This window comes from Macrotis lagotis, chromosome 1 (genome assembly GCF_037893015.1).
Source record: "Macrotis lagotis isolate mMagLag1 chromosome 1, bilby.v1.9.chrom.fasta, whole genome shotgun sequence".
Taxonomy (NCBI): Eukaryota; Metazoa; Chordata; class Mammalia; order Peramelemorphia; family Peramelidae; genus Macrotis; species Macrotis lagotis.
The window spans coordinates 156,684,323-156,702,180 of record NC_133658.1 but is presented as its reverse complement, the minus strand read 5'-3'; the positions used below and the strand labels follow the sequence as shown (position 1 = coordinate 156,702,180).

General features: G+C 40.4%; 1 protein-coding gene across 1 annotated transcript; it reads right to left on the bottom strand.

Moving 5' to 3' along the window:
• Positions 1-2,287: 2,287 nt before the first annotated feature.
• Positions 2,288-17,460, bottom strand: TMEM127 (transmembrane protein 127). The gene is made up of 3 exons (XM_074209231.1): positions 17,202-17,460; positions 5,077-5,241; positions 2,288-4,856 (listed from the first exon to the last, which is right to left on the bottom strand). Exons 1-3 carry the CDS (start codon positions 17,443-17,445, stop codon positions 4,549-4,551), a joined length of 717 nt encoding a protein of 238 aa, XP_074065332.1. The 5' UTR covers positions 17,446-17,460; the 3' UTR covers positions 2,288-4,548.
• Positions 17,461-17,858: the final 398 nt, after the last annotated feature.

Here is a 17,858-nt window from a genome sequence, read left to right as displayed (position 1 = left end):
CATTGCTCCCTTTTTGGCTTCTGAAAGACCACTGGATTTAACATCTGGGTTGGAATCCCCATTTTGCTGATTACTAGCTATGTGGCTTTGGGCAAGTCACTTAACAGCTCTAGGCTTCCTTTCCTTATCTCTGAAGTGGGTTTATTAAATTTGACTAGTCCACAGTTATTAGGATCAGTTAGGATAAACTATTATTATTATTGTCCCTACAAATTTCATTATTATACAAAGACATAGGCTGAGGATAATTCCCAAATCTTTTATTTTCAGGACCCCTTCTCTCTAGGAGCTGTCTTCTGTCTACTTGGATGATCCACTAGCATCTCAAAAATCCCCAAAAGCTTATTTCATTTTTCATCAAAGCTGCTTCTCCTCCTAACTATACTATTTCTATTCATGGTTCCACTAGTCACCCAGACTCTCCTGTCTTCCCAGTGGGGTTTTTCTTGACTATTCCTTACCACTGCTATCCAGTCAACTATCAAGGACAACTTGGAACATCTTCCATATTCATCTGTATCTGTGTTCTTAGTGCCAGCTCCTTGGTGCAAGCCTTCATTGTACCACTTGCTTGGACTTTTGTAATAGAGCCCTGTAAGAGTCCTACCTTTCTCCACTCTCTACTGTCCTTCTGACATAATCTTTCTTATGTATCTGATTATGCTACAACTTTGCTCAAAAGTGATATATTCTGATACCTTACAAATTGCTATTCAACTGGGAATGGGTTTGCATTCAAATGGCAGCAGGTTAAAAAAGGAAGTGTGTCTGGCTCTGCTGTGGCTGCAAAGAATGTTAGCAGTTGAAAGCTAAAATATGAGGCTATCCTCTGGGAAAGATGGGGCTGATATGATGTATGTCTTGTACTTCAAAAAATAAAAGTACTATCAAGTTTCAAACTGTTCAATTCATTTGTTTGCTTTTGGTGATAAGATTCCTATCTAACAGCAGTGGGCTGATTGTAAATGTAAAAAAGAAACCTGTTCCACTGTTGGAAGGACTTAACTTTCCAAAGGCCTCATCATATACCATCATAATGTTACACCAAATGAGACCAGGCAAGCACTCAAGCAACAGTGGCATGGACAGGGAAGGGTGGGTTTGGAGTCAGAAAATCTGACTTCTAGCCCTGCCTCAACAAGTCACTTAATTTCTCTTGGCTTATTTCCTCATCTGCAAAATGGATTATAGTAGTACTGCCTTCACAGGATTGTAGCCAGGATCAAAGGAGACAAAGATGTAAAGGGTTTTGTAAATATTAAAGTAAATGCTAGCTATTCCTATATGTGTCATGTAACAGAATGGATAATTTAGAACTCAAAATGCTATGAGAAAACTGGTTTGAGTGGTAAAATTCTGGTGATTTAATTCCAGACTTATTTTCTGACGAAAATTTTTCTTCCTAATTACGTGTGTGTGTGTGTGTGTGTGTGTGTGTGTGTATGTATAAACTTGTCATTCCTATGCCCTCCTTCCTCACTTACTGTCAAGTTCCCACACTCCAACCTCAAACGTAAAACATATAAAGAAGTAGGAGATTGGAGCCATAAAGTATATTAAATATTATATTCTTAATATCTCATTTCAGAAGCTTGTAAAATGGTCGAGATCTACTTTGAGAGTTCATAAATATGCAAACATATGGGCATGGTCTGTGGGTAGCATTATCTGAAAACATTATTACCCAGTAGTTACCTTAAAAAAAAAATTGGCCTGTATAGCACTATGTACCACAAATCTCCAGCCTCTGGGCTGGTGGTGATACAGTGGGAAAAGTGTTGTTTATGGGAGTCAGAATAACTTGATTTGAATATTGGCTCTACTTACTACTAGTTAATTCTGGTCAAAATCATGCACTCTTTAGGCCTCAGTTTCTTCTTCTGTAAAATGTGGGGCTTGGATGTCTAGGTTCATCCTGCTTTAAATTCAATAATTTTATCATTCTTCAGGAGAAAAACTGGCACTGAATGGGGCTACTTCAACAATTCAGAATAAGCTTTCTAGCCTAATGGCAAACAGCAAGTCTTAGCACTTTATCTGAACTCTCTTCCAGTCAAGGACCACCATGCTAAGCTTGAGATTACATTCAGTGCTGATGGGCACTCAAGTCCCCTAGACTTCTTCCATAAAGCACAAGGAAAACATGCTTCTCTATCCCATAAGCCTAAAACTCCTTTGTATTCATCTTCATATGGGGCTCTTTTGACTCCTACAGTGACTTATAAATGCTTCAGAGGTGGGGAACACATAGACCAAATCTAGAAATCAAATCATGAGAATATAGGAGTAGCTTTTTACATTCCTGTTTGATTTTTTTTATTTTTCTTTAGAAAAAAAACACTGGGGGAATTTACATGGCAAACCATCAGTATTGGGTATCAGAGTAAGAAGAATGAGAATGCATGGAAAATTAATTAAAAGTGGACCACAGGGAAGAGTCCCAAGAGGTTCATGCCCAAGGTCCTTAGGTATTCTGATGTTATCTATGCCTGGTTTCCCAGGTTGCCTTCTCTAAAATGGATGGTCACACAAAGTTGGCCACGCTCCAGAAATGTGCCAACAATGAAAGTCCTTGACAGAAATATAACACTTAATACAGTTCCTCTGTTTTATGCACAGGCTATTTAAATTTAACTTTTTTCTTTCATAAGAAGAAAAAGTCCAATGGAGTGTAAAAGTCCCCACTGCAATTACAATTGAACACCAGAGTAAGGAACTCTAGGCAGCTGGAAAGCCTGGATGTAGGACATGATATTCATCATCAAAACAAGTTCTTATTAGCCTGACCTCAGTTCATTCCAGACTGAAGGGAGGCCTGATGCTGTAACAGGCTGCCATTCCTTTTGCAACCAAACACCCAGAAGAGTTGGACACTCCCAAAATTCTTTGCTCTGAACTACCCCAGCAATGAAGAGGCAGGCAGGCAATCTGAATGTTGCCGTTAGGGTAGTATCCGGACAATGATTTCAAAGGTGCCCAAATATTAAGGACAATAGCTTTGTAATTCACTTGGAAAACTGCCTTCATTATCTTCCTGACAAACTGGGCTGTTAGATTTGAATTTTCCCCACTTCATGCTTTGGATTTCCGGATACTAAATTCAGCCAGAGCCAAAGACGTGTGTGACCAGCAGTGGCCAAAGGTAAGAGGCAGGACAAGAAAGAACCAGTTGTATAATGCAAACTAGTGGTACATTCAAGAAGGGGTGAAGAGTGGGCATGCAGCAAGCTGTAGTGCCTCCACCCCGAGTTGTAGTTCTGGTTACCATGTCTGACCCTGAAGGATTTTAGCTATCAGCTCCTTCTTTGACCTGGTCTCCAACAAGGTAGTTCTGAAACCTCATTTTATGGTCTTCCACTGGGTTTCAGTTCCTATGTGTTAAGTGGTGATGGGGTCTTTGGGACCTTCTGATATCATTGTTCCTGATGTGAGGATGAATTAAACCTCACTGAGTCATGAGGAGCACCATGATGGCCAGGTCCCTGCAGCTGCTTAGTTCTTGGCACCCCACGAGGAAGGCAGAGTATCTTGTATCACCTAATAATAACTCAACCTCCTCAAAAGAGGTGAAACAATAACAGAGGGGGCAGAACGATGGATTTTGATGTGAAAGAGAATAGGAAGAAGGAAGGTAAACCTATAAGGGGACTTATAAGATAGACTTATAAGTTTCAGGCCTGAAACACTGTTGAGGCCAAAGGGACCAGGATAAAAATCTGAAAAATCACAACTTTCTTGTCCCTACTTAAAAAGACAGTTTCCTCACTCCACATTTTAAAAGGTGAAAGGTAGGAGAGACTTGGTTCAACTGGCTCTCATTTTCATAAGAGGCAAGTTCCCATCAGGCCCTTCACTGATTCTGTTCTTAATCTGCTCAGCTCCTGCCACCTCTGTTCCCAAGGGGTACAGTGAGAGAGACTCTTATGTTTCCTACCAGTGTCTCACCATCCTCACCAAATGCAGCCAAAAAGGAGGAGGAGGAAACCAAAGACTAAAGTGCAAAGATTTCCATCATAGTGTGCATCATATATTGGGGTGGATTAAAATAAGGTACAGGTTGATGTAGGTTGACAGATACAGTTGATCCCAACTGTGAGATGGGAAAAAAAATATCTGTAAAGAGCAAGTCTGTTGAATGTATTCACCTGTGCCCAGGGGCTACTGAACATGGTATCTCTTTTCACAGACTTTGCCCACTCTATCCAGGAGAGGCAAATGCTGGGAGCCACATGAGGAATATCTCAGTCCTAAAAATGTGACCCAAAAGGAGAGATAACTGGCCAAAGGGAGTGGCTGTGATGAGTAGAGAAGTTGGCTGGGGAGGAAAGAGAAAGAAGACAAGGTTTTTAAATGAACAAGTTTCCTTTTTCAAGAGAAGAGATAGATGAAAAGTCTTAGATGTAGCATCTCCCATTTAGAGGAGTTGGTGAAGACTCTCAGGACATCAGAACTAAGTGCTATAAGAAGGGAGCTCCTCTACTTATAGGGGGAGTAAAGATATGGGGTCAGGGGAATAGGGTGCTGAAGAGAGAACCCCAGCCCACTGCATCATGGTGTGTAGGCAGGGGGTGGCTGGAACTGATTGATGACCTCATACTCGGCTGGATATGGCTCATTCTCTTCCATCTCTGAAAGTAGCTCCAGGGCCTGCTCCTCTTCTTCAGTAGGATAATGACGCAGAAGGTTGGCAGCGGTGGCCAAGATGGAGGCGCCTCCTGCTCCTGCCACCAAGTAGAAGCTGACAGCAAAGGTGACGTAGACCTGGGAGCCATGGTACTTCTTGTGCTGCTGCTGCTGAGCCAGGATGAGCTCTGAAGCCCAATAGCAGAAGCCAATCACTGTGGCACACTGAAGGACTGACAAGAAGAGAAGAGAAAAGTGAAAGTCAATGTCTGTCCTAGAACTGATCTGCTGCCTAACACTGATACCACACACTGGTGGCCAGGCCTGGCATTTACTCATTAAGAGGAGAGGTGGAAGGTAATGATCTCTGCTAGTCAGTCACTCACTGTTTAAAAGAACATTTCTTTGTTCAGCTTTTTTCTGGTCCCCTCTCCTGTCAGGCAATAGGATTACCTGTGAGGATGTGGGCAAAGGCATAGCGGCGGGTGATCTTTAGAGCAGGATGCTTGGGCCCAAAGACATCCAGAAGAAAGGCAGAGAGGCTGCAGAGGATCCCCAAGAAGCAGAAGGCAGCAATGACACGGAGTAGCAGCACCGTTTGGAGATTCATGCAGAAATCTATTTGAGGAGAAAAGTGATTTGACAATCAGACCCTTATCTTTAGGCTCCCTCCTCAACCTCTCCATGAGGATTTTCAAAGTTGTTTTTCTTTATGATATGGTTATTATATTTCCCCCTGGCTGCCCACCATGCCTGGCCTACTCACCTTCCTTTTTTTCACCTCTAGGTTCCTTTCAAGTCCCAGATAAAATCCTATCTTCTAGAGGAATTCTTTTCTGATCCTTCTTAATTCTAGTGCCTTTCCTTTGTTGATTATTTCCAATTTATCTGGCATGTAGCTTGTCTGTACATCACTTATTTGCATGTCATCTCCCCTGAGATTGTGAGCTCCTTGCAGGCAAGGTCTATCTTTTTGCCTTTCTATGTATTTCCAAGGCTTAGCACGGTATCTGTCCTTACCATGGGCATAATATGCATGTCTTCTGACTCACTGAACCTAAATAATTTTCCTGGTTCTGCTAATACAAGTCTACCCAGGTTTGTCTCAACTGTCCCTTTACTTATATCCTACCATCATGATGACCTGATTTTTTTTTGGGGGGGGGTGGCCAGCTGTCCCTGAACACCCTAGACTTTCTTAACACCAGCTCCAGGTTGGTACTTTCATCTTCTCTTGGAAGGGGCTGTCCTTTTAGTTTAGGACAGTGACTGGCACATCCTAAGTGCTTAATAGATCCTTGTTGACTTGACTGAACACACCTGAACTGGGCTTTGAGCCAGCATTCTATGGGAAGAGGTAAGAAGGGAATACACTTCAGACAAAACACAGGGGACCCCCCTGTGCAAAAGGAGAGGTTGGAGATGGAACATCATCAAAAATGGACACCTAGCTGGATAGTATGGATGGAATGGAGAATACAGGGAGGAAAACAAAACAAGAAAAGACAGGTAAATGGAAGCCTGGATGCAGACAGCTTTAAATGCCAGAATGAAGGTTTTCTAATTTTATCCTGGACACAACGGTGAATCAGATTGGTTTAGGAATATCAATTTGCACTGTTCTAATTGTCTCTCATCTTTCACCCATTTATGAAAGCCATTCAAAAGCTTGGAGTTATCATTTTATTGTTCCTAAATCTTCTATTCTCCAGGTTAAACAGAGAACTCTTATTTCTGGCTTTGGTTCAAAAAAGAGCTCCTCAGGCTCTGTCCAAGATATATTGAGGACAACGTCAGTCAATATCGACCAGAAACCAAAGTTTCTAACAACTACTTGTCTTTCTAAAAAGCCTGATCTAAATATTCTAATGGAGAATCTTTAAAGTAATAAGCAGTCCAAGTCTTTTTTCACATGAGGGGACTATCACAGGTCTACCCAAAAGATACAGAAATCAAGGTCCTCCTCCAAATCAGAAAATCTAATTAAAGATCTAGGTGAGACCCTGCTTTCAGGCAAAGATATATTCTTGAAAAGTTGTGTGAAATTCACATAATTCCCATTTGTCTTTGTTCAAACTTCACAATTCTTTCTTTGGATACAGATAGTATTCTCCATGGTAGATAGCCCCAAATTGTCCCCGATTATTGCACTGATGGAATGAGCAAGTCCATCAAGGTTGATCATCACCCCCATGTTGCTGTTAGGGTGTACAATATTTTTCTGGTTCTGCTCATCTCGCTCAGCATCAGTTCATGCAAATCCTTCCACGATTCCCTGAATTCCCATCCCTCCTTGTTTCTTTTTCCTTTTTTTGGCTAATATGATTTTATTCATACATCACTAAAATATTCTTGTTTAAGAGTAACCATTTACCCCTTCCCCCACAAAAAATATAGAACCTCATGAGAAATAAAGTAAAAGAAAGAGGAAAAAAATGTGTTTCAGTCTGTCTCCTGATACCATTAGCTCTGTCTTGGGTGGATCACATCCTTTATCATAAGTCCATCACAGAAGTTACTTCCATATTTTCCCACAGTTGCTGTTGCTGACTGTAATTCCCTCCATCCATTCCTCCCCACTACCATATATTATATTTTCTCTCTCCTTTCACTCTGTCCCTCTTCTAAAATGTCCTGTAGGGTAGCTGAGTGGGGCATAATTCCCATTTGTTAACTAAATCCATTTTCCAACTGATTTGCTACTGAGATATTTAAAATTTTTTATTTATCGGGACCTTTTAATGCTTTAGTTATTTTATTGTCCATTCTCTATCAAATAATAATAATTGAAGAGAAGATGGGGTAACATTTAAGAGTAGGAAAGTTTCAATTTATGGATAAAATTCTTAACCTTTTTATAATGTGATTAGTTATTTCTGAATAGATCTAATTTGAAAATTCAAATTTTGAATTAACTTTCCTTATATCAGAACATCTCCCAAGGACAAAATGTGATGAGTTCCATCTTCTGGTGAGTTAACAATGGTTTTTTGCATTTTAAATAGTTTTATTGTATTTAAAAATGTAAAACAATTTTGTTGTCAAAAAATTTTAGGCAGTAGGCCAGACTTGGTCCTCAGATTGAAGTTTGTTGACCCCTGTTTTATAGCATCATTCCCATAATATGAGCCTGTTTTGAGAAGTTAGCTTAACCTGGAGTGGTTACTCTTTCATTCAGTTGGAAGAAAGTAATGATGTTGTTGGTAAAGAGTGGTGGGCCTGAAGTCAGGAAGATTTAAGTTCAAATTCTGCCTAAGAAACTTACTAGCTGTATGATTCTGAGCAAGTCATTTAACTGTTTGCCTCAGTTTCCTTTTCTGTAAAATTAAGATAATAATCATAGCACCTACCTTTATAGGCATCAAAAGAGATGATAATTTGTAAAGCACTTAGGAGAGTGTCTGTCACATAGGAAGTATTACATTAACATTAACTATTATTAATATCATCATCATTACTATTGCCATCATCCAGAATGGTTATATGTAATTTATCCCATTCAGGTTAATATGACCTTCTATTATGGTGACCGCATTCCAGATTCTAAAAGAAGAATCAATTTATTAGGTACAGGGTTGCAGGAACATGCATGGAGCAAACTTCCTTTAATAAAGCTTCTTCAATTAAGTAAGTTTGCCAATTGGGTAGCTGAAGAAAAAATCTTGAAGAATATAAAAAGAGGGTTTCCAGGAGGGTTTGGGTAGGCTAAATTGTTAGGCATATATCTATCTCTGTATCTATATATACACATATGTATATATATATATATATATATATATATATATATATTAAACACACATGTACAAAAATGTATAACTTCTGTTGCTAAAGAAGAGGAAAAATTCATTTTCTTAGACCAAATAGCCAGGGAAATTAAGGAAATGGAAAGGAGAAGGGACATCCCAGGCATGAGAAAATGCTCAGAATCATGAGATGGTAGAAATCAGTGCAATTTGAAGAGCAGAATACATAGAGTGGTAGATTTGTAGGAAGGTCTAGATTAGGAAGGGTATGAAAACCAAATAGAGGGTTTTATTTTTGGACTTGGAGCCACTGGAGTTTGATGAATGGGGGGTTGGGAAGGTAGCAAGGTCAGACCTATACTTCGGGAAAATTCCTTTGGCAGATGAATGGGGGAATGGAGTGAAGGGTCAAGAGATCTGAGGCATGGGGGATGAGCCAGAAGATTATGGTGCTAGTGCAAACATGAGGGGATAAAGGCCTGAACACCAGGGTGGTGGCAGTGTCAGAGGAAAGAAAGGGGTGCATATGAGAGAAGAAGGTACATCTGGCAGTGATTGACAACTAAATGAATGGAGGGGTGATAGTGAGGGCTGAGAAAAACATTTAGGTTTTAAGTCTGAGTAACTGGAAAGACTGTGGTTCCTTTGGCAGTAACCAGAAAGCTCAGGAGAAGGGAAGTAGTTTGGTGAGTTCTGTTTTGAACATGTTGGGTTAAGGCATCTATATTGAACTGACTAAAAGGCAATTGATGATGCAGGAATGGAGCTCAGGAAAAAGGCTAGGTTTGGATAACCAGACCTGCAGAGAAATCAACATTGAGCCCATGGGAGCAAATGAATTTATCAAATGAGAGGCTAGGGAGAAAAGAGAAGAGGACCCAGAACCCTTGGGAGACACACAAGGTTACTAAGTGTAACGTGCATGAAGATCCAGCAAAAGAGAATGAAAAGGAGCAGTAAGACTTGTTGGAGAAGAACAAGAGAAAGCAGAATCCCGAAATCCTGGAAAGGAGAGAGCATTCAGAGGATGCTGATACACAGAGTCAAATGATGCAGAGGTCAAAATAAATCAAGACCAAACAGAAGCTATTGGATTTGACAATTAAGAAATCATTAGTTACTTTGAAGAGAGCAGTTTCAGGTGAACAATGAGGCTGGAAGCCAAATGCAAAGGGTTTATAAGAATAAGAGAGGGAGTGTGGAAGCACCAATTATACAGTTTTCTCAGGTTATTCACAAAGAGGAAGAGAGATTTTAGTTGGCAGGCATGGTAAGATCTAGTACGAATTTTTCAAGGATGGGAGAGGGCATGCTTCTAGGTGAATGGGAAGAAGCCACTAGATAGGGAGAAACTGATGATTAGAGAGATGATTAGATGATTAGGGGACAATGGTGGGAGCTGGAGAATATAGTAAAGGCTGAAATCAAGGGTACAAGTAGAGGGATTGGCATTTGCAAATGGAGGGGCACCTCCTCATCAAAAACTAGAGTGAAAGAGGAGATAGTGGAGAACCATGTCAGAAGGAGAAGTGATAAGAAGAAAGGGAGAAGAGGATAGCCTCAGTGAATTGTCCCAATTCTTTACCTCAGCAGAGGGGAAGAAAAGAGGGAGTAATATGAGAAGTTTGAGGAAAGAAGAAAAAGTTTGGAATAGCTAATGTGGTGAATAGAATAGGAAAACATCTTAAGAAGAGGAGAAAATTGACTTTCTGCAAATTGAGGGCCCAGTTGAGATTAAGGAACTTAAAATTTATAGTGGACCCAGTTAACCCTGTTTTTAAATTTCTTCCAGCTTCAATCAGAAGCAAAAGAATAGATATAGAAGAGACAGACAGTAGGAATTAGGAATCCAAGGTTCAGGTCCGCCAGGGAATGGCTGGCAAAAGGACAATGGAGCCGGAGAGGTAAGAGCAGAGGATAAAGAAAGCTGGTTCAATGAGGGGTCCAGATGAGGAAGGGAGGACCATGTATGTAGCCAGAGCAGAGGAGATGAACTGTGATGGAATGATTGGAGTAGCAGTAAGGCATAGGGAGATCTGAAAAAATACAAGAGAATCAGATTAAGGAAATTCAGAGTTCCTTGACATGGAAGTGGAAAAACTATGGATGATCAAAGTTAAAGGGATGATGCTGTATATAAGGTGAAGTGGAATAGATAATGGGAGCTGAGTAATCTGATAAACTGGGGAGTTAGATATTTGAGGAAACATTAACAAATATGCTGAAGTCCCCTAGAATGAAAGGAGTTGGGGTGGACAGGAAGACAGTAGGCCTGGCAATGAAGTAATTGAGAAGGGAGGGAAAATGTCCTTGGGATTGGTGGGTAATAGCTATTTGAATCTGAATTGAATGATAAATTTGGAGTGAATGAACTTCAAAGAAAAGTTTTGTTTTTGCAAGGCAATGAATGGGGTTAAGTGGCTTGCCCAAGGCCATACAGCTAGGTAATTATTAAGTGTCTGAGGCAGGACTTGAACTCAGGTACTCCTGACTCCAGGGCTGGTACTCTATCCACTGTCCCACTTAGCCACCCCTGAAAGTCCTGTTTCTTAGAAGCTGTGTGACTTGGACAAATCACTTAACTTTTCTGAGGTTTACTTTTCTTACTATTTATGATAAAAACAAACAATAAATTTAGTTAAAATATGAAAGGAAATAGTTAATTGGCAAAAAATATTTGCAGCAAGTTTCTCTGATAAAGATTAGATATCAAAGATCATAAAGAACGAATTCAAATATAAAAGAATTACAACTATTCGCCAACAAAGATAAATGATTAAAAGATATGAGCAATCAGTTCTTAAAAAATCCAAGCAATCAACATTCATATGAAAAAAATGCTACAACTTCCTAATTAACTCACATCACACAGACAGGGAGTAGAAAGATATTACATTATTATTATTATTATATAACATATATTACATTAGATAAATATTACACATATGATATATGGTATATACATATCCTATAGATAGTATAAGATACACTAATCCATGTAATCAAATTGCTCCAATCATTCTGGAAAATAATTTAGAACTATGCTCCCAAATGCATATTTACACTAGGTATACACTTTGACCCAGCTACACTTCTCTTGTCTAGATCTCAAAGAGATCAAAGAGTTTTGTAAAAGACTTATATGTGTTAAAATAATTATAGTAGTTCTTTTTGTTGTGGCAAAGAACTGGAAACAAAGTAGATGCCTATCAACTGAAGAACAGTTTACAAAAATATAGTATATGAATACAGTATTATGGTTTTGGAGAATGTTGGGAAGACTTGCATGAAGTGATACAAAGTAAAATGAACAGAACTTGGAGAACAATTTTTACAATAACAACAAAATAAATAAAGATAATTTTGACCAAACATGATTCCAAAGATTGGCAAGAAAGCATGTTACCCAACAGAATTAGACATTTTTTTTGGTATGGTAAATTCTATATTTATTTTATTATGTTTATTTTGCAAAAGGGTTGTTTTCCATTTTTTACCGATGAGATATTTAAGGGAGGGGAAAGGAACTAGTTCTAAGAGTACCAAAAAAAAAAAAAAATTAAGGTATTTTAAAAATGCACAGAAAAGAGATGAGGAAGTTCAGGAAAAAAGCAGTATGGCTCTGAAAATTATATAATAACTTCATTATTTATTCATTCATTCATTTATTTATTTATTTTTAGGTTTTTGCAGGGCAAACTGGGTTAAGTGGCTTGCCCAAGGCCACACAGCTAGATAATTATTAAGTGTCTGAGGCCGGATTTGAACCCAGGTACTCCTGACTCCAGGGCCGGTACTCTATCCACTGAGCCACCTAGCTGCCCCGACTTCATTATTTATTTAAAACTTTTTAAAACTCACTTTTATTTTCATTTCTGAATATTCTTCTTCATCCTCTCCCTATTCAATGAGAAGGTAGAGCATTAGTGTACCCAATTTCCCACAACCACTCCAGGATTTACTTTCTGGATCATTTTATCCAATTGAGTTAAGTTGATTTGCAGCTAGGTAGGGAAGTAATTTCAATTTCAAATCCAGCCTCAGATACTAGCTGTGTGATCTTGGGCAAGTCAGTTTACTTTTTTGCCTATCTGTAAAAATGAGCTAGAGAAATAAATATCAAGTCACTCTAGCATATTTGCCAAAAAAAAAAAAAAAACTCAAATGGGGTCACAATTAGTCAGTTAGGATATAGCCTATATAGCTATAGCCTATCTAATGGAGGTGAGGTGGTTCCTCAGCATTGTTTTAATTTTCATTTTTCTAATTATTATTGAGTTAGAGCATTATTCTTAAATGGCTATTGTTAGCTTTATTTCTCTGAAAATTGCCTAGTCATATACTTTAACCATTTTATTATATACTTTTATAGAATAAATTGTATATTATAGATATTTGCATTTTTACACATAACCCTCTCTTTTTATTTTGTATTTGCTATATGTTTTGGCTTTAGTTTAATTTAGAATAAAAAGTTTTTAAAGAGTTATGTTTGGGCTTAAAAATGAGCTCATGGGGGTGGCTAGGTGGAGCAGTGGATAAAGCACCGGCCCTGGAGTCAGGAGTACCAGGGTTCAAATCCGGTCTCAGACACTTAATAATTACCCAGCTGTGTGGCCTTGGGCAAGCCACTTAACCCTGTTTGCCTTGCAAAAACCTTTAAAAAAAAGAGCTCATGAATGTGAAAATATTTTAAAGATATGAAATGAATATACAAATATATGAAATATTATTATAAAATCTATTCTCAGTAAAGGACAAAATGAGAGCAAATTATTTCTTTGGGATGGGGAAAGGGGTTAGGAGAAGAGGAGAGACAAAAATTTAATTTAAAAAAAAATAAAAAAGAGAGAATTTGGGATTGAAAGAGGCTTCTTTATTCTAATTTAAACCAATTGTTCTATTCCACTCTACTCTGATAGGGACAAGTCCCTAGTGGATGTCATCAGATTTTGTTATTGAGTTCTTTAAGTTGGTGGTTATAACTAGACTGCCACCTCTGGCCACACAAAAAGGTCTGTTGTCATCTGTAACAAGATCCCAGGGAATTGACTTTGCCCAAGGTCACTGGTGAGTCACCAATCAAGCCTTGTTTTGAAAGCTCTGGCTCTTCCTGTCTGCCTGCTCATCATTCCAACCACTGCCTTTCTCAGTAGGGCTGCAGACTAAATGCCCAACCTTGCTTCAGAGTACTCCCTTTTTCTTCTTCCCTCTCTTACTTCCTGGAGTCCATGTCAACTCCAGGTTACTCCCAAACAGACCCAATCTCTCTTAACCCTACAAAGATCCACCTGCTTAAGTCTTTTTTTTTCTCATTTCTCTGAATCCATGACAGGCAGCTGACACCTGATCCTAATAGTCCTCTGGGGGAGGCTGTCACCATAGTAACCAAAAAGTCAAAGGGAAATATATAATCTGGATCCTGAACGAACTAAGGGCACCTGGAAGGATCTAGCTACATGTATGCCAACTAAATCTCAGATGCACTGTCAGGTCCCTGGAAGATGCTTGAAATTCCAATGGTTGATCATCAACAATGATTCATCAAGTACCAAATCTTAACCTTCCACATTCCTAAAAGATGCTACTCCTAGAGCTATATGCCTATATGCCACCCAACAAACAGACATGGAAATTTTTAAAAATTATTATTATTTTTTTTTATATTTGAAGTTATCACTTTAGTCTTTCTTTAAAAGAAACCCTTGGGGCAGCTAGGTGGCACAGTGGATAGAGCACTAGCCCTAGAGTCAGGAGTATCTGAGTTCAAATGTGGCCTCAGATACTTAATTACCTAGCTGTGTGGCCTTGGGCAAGCCACTTAATCCTAATGCCTTACAAAAAAAAAAAACCTTAAAAAAAAACGAACCCTAACTCTTTCGGAGCACTGAAAATATCCTGTGAGTTGGTTCTAACCTTATTTCTCTATACAGTAGTACTTAGATTAGAGGTTTTGAAATAATTTAGGATGACCCAAATGACATCCAGCTAGACTGTATTTGCTAACATCTCCAAAGCTGCCTAAACCATTTGCTGAAAGCTAAATATTTCTTCCTCTAAAATACAAAGCCTCAACATCAAAGTGTTCAAGAAGATAAGGAATACAGCCTTGGCTGGCTTTGGAAGATAGGAAACTTGAAAAAGAAAAAACAACCTTGGACAGCTCTAGTTTAATGAAGAATCTTCTTTTGACTTAATTCTGGGGCTAACTGTCCATCTTTCCCCAATCATCTAGAAAGATTTCCTGGAATTTCTTCCTCCTTCAGGAACCAATTAAATGAAAATATATATTTCAAACAGAAGCTTTAATAACCCTGTCTTTTGTTACTATGTTCAGGGGATGGGAGAAATCTTGGGTCTCTGACATACTAGGACAATCTTTCAAGGTCCAAAAAAGACCTGGAACCAGGGCTAGGTTATCTATTCATTAGTCCAGTTCACCTATTGGCTATACCACCCTAGAGTAAAAAGGAAAAGGAAAGCAAGTAATGGGTAGATCTGCTACTAAGATACTTGTCCCTTCTAGCCCTCTTCTACTGCCTTTTTTTCTAATGTCTTATGAGTGGTGAGTTGGATATTGTTCCCAATTTTATTCACTGACATAGGTTTTGCTTGATTCTAGCATTAAGAAGATAAAGAAGTAGCCATAGTTACCCAGTTTTCATATAGAGAAACTATAATAAAAAGAAAAGTTCATGCATTGGTCTTTACGATTGCTATTCAATACTGAACAAATTTAAAATTTATATATAAAATTATAAAATCTGTCATCAATATTTCAAAAGATTTGTAATGACAACACTGAAGGAAGCAATACAACCACACCTTTTACCCTCTGTGACTGGCATTTATGACTTCACATTGAGCTTCCATAGAAGATCTACCCAATATATCAGAGGCCTTTTTCTAGGTCTCTTAAGATTCTGTATGGATTTGTGAAGCCTTGGGGTTCTCCATTTATGATTTCTCATTATCAGGACTTCAGTGGGTCAACTCCTTTTTATGAAATCATACTGTATGTTGAGAAGACAAATCAATATGGAAACAAGGGGAAAACCTATGAACCTAATTTATGTAGCCTTTCAAATGTTTATAATAAGGATCTTCGGCTAAACTGGATTAACATGGAACTGTTGGCGATGGGAAATCTTTTTCTGGGGGCAGTGAACAGTCTGAAAAGGTAATGAGAAATGGATTAAGAAATGTAAAAAAAGAGGTCATAGGGTACCATACAAGAAGACATACTGGAGTCAAAAAGCCTAAGGGATTCTATTCTTGTCCTAATCAGATGTGTAACATTAGGCAAGTTACAATTTCTCTTGGTCCAAGTTTCTTCATCTGTAAAATGAGAAGTCAGGATTAAAGTATTCCCATCACTTTTATCTAATGCCTAATGTCACTTCCAGTTCTAAAATTTTATTAAATAATTCTGCCATGAATGACAGTATACAGAAAATGACGTTTCCTAGCTGATAACCAGATGCTAAGCTCTCTCAATTAATGAAATATAAAATAGTCAACCACAGGAAAATATCACAGAGCTGAAGAAAATAGCAGATGATTTTTAATGTATAACAGTTATACACACCATATTTATAACTATAACTACGTTGTATATACTTTGTATACATTGTATACTTGTATGTTTCTACTCTGAGCTATTACATATGTATCAGAAAAAAATGATCTAGGGTTGTCATAAATGGTTCCCTGAACATGTCAATTCAGTGCTGGGTATCACTATTATAGACCATACATATATAGAAAATCATAGTATGTTTACATTTGGACAACTGTGTGAAGGTCTAGGCTTCCTAAATAAAATTATAATCAGGTTGGGAAAAGATACAAAGACAAATTAAACAATCAAGAGAGAGCTAAAAGGTGCCTTTACAGAAAGGGAAGATTATTTAGCCTGATTAAGATAAAAGGGTAGGGTAACCTAAAAAGACATGCAAAGGCTAGCAGAGAAACTCATTTATATATTTCTCAAAATATAGGAAATAACTTCTTGAGTTTGAAACAGTCAGATTCCTAAAGTGTTAGAGGGCAAATATAAATACAAGAAAATTTTAGACAGGTTTTAAAATTCATGGGACATTGGGGGTCATAAGTAAATTAAAGATTAAAGTCAAAAGGTGGATGTCCATGTATTCAACCTAAATAGTCCTTAATGCCAGCGTCGGAGACAATGTTGGCCAAAACAGACTTAGCATAAGCCAAGTCTGTAAGGGTGGGGGGGACAATTGGCTTTCCTGAAAGCTGCAGACTGCTACCGTCAATGAATTATTATTAAACATCTGGCTTCTAGCACTTGAGTGAAAAGCAGAATGCTCAGATTCTATTCATGACTCCACCACAGGAACACACAAATCACGGGCATGCCAACCGGGGACACAAGACGTGCTCCTGCGGGCCTTGGCTTTCTGCTATGAACAAAGAGAGGAGAGCAATCTCTCTTCCTCTACCTCATAAGAAAGATAAAGGGATGAATTGAATCGATCAACTGAGTTTCTTAGGCACGATGAAATATCTTCAACAACAGCACCTTCTGCCTTTATAAGGAGTTAGGGTGCAAAATGATTCCTAGAAAAGAGGAAAACGCTTCATTCGGAGGCAAAGGGCTGAAGTACGAGACAACCCGAGCTGCTGGCTTTCAGGTGCCAAGGTTACATTTCACGGGCAGCATGCCGTCCGGCAGGAGGCTGGTCAGTCGCTACCACCGGCCTCTCTCGGATCATCTTTGCTCGGCGCTCTGGGAGGTGACCCAGCCCGAGTCAGTGCGGGGCAGCGGCCCTCGCGGGGAGGGCGGCCGGGCGGCCGCGGCGCCCTTACCTTTGAGCAGGTCGGGGTCCACGTAGCCCAGCACGTCGGCCACGCCCAGCTCCTGGCGGGAGCAGGTGCCCCCGTGGATGTGCAGCCAGGCCGGCTCGGCCAGCGCGGTGCAGAGCGCGGTGATGGAGAGCGCGCCGGGCAGCGCCGAGGCCAGGCTGCGCTCCGGCTGCTTGGGCAGGGCGCTGCCGCCCGGGCCTCTCCGCCGGCGCCCGCCGGGCAGCCCCGCGCCTCCCGGGGCGTACATGCCGCGGCGCCCGCCGGGCTGGGCCCGCTCCTCCGCGGCCGCTGCGCCCCCGGCCGCCGCCCGGAGGAGAGGAGAGGAGGACGGCGCTGGGGGAGGGGCCGGGGCGGCGCGCCCGTCCGGCCCTCCGGCCTCCCGCCCGCCGCCCTGCGCGCCCGCGCACCTCTGCCCGGAGGCCGTGTGGCGCAGCTCCGGGCCTGGCGCCTCCGCTCCCCGCCCCGGGCCCGCCCGCCAGCCCCGCGGCCGAGCGATCCCGGAGCCCAAGCCGCAACGCCCGGACTCGGCCGGGGCCCGGTCCACTTCCGGCTTCCTCTCTCCGCCCCCCCCGCCCCGCCCCTCCTCCTGCGGCCGTCCGTCACGGCGTCGCGCGCGTGCTCGTAGCCGCCCCGCCCCCGCCGCGCGCCCCCGCGGCCGGC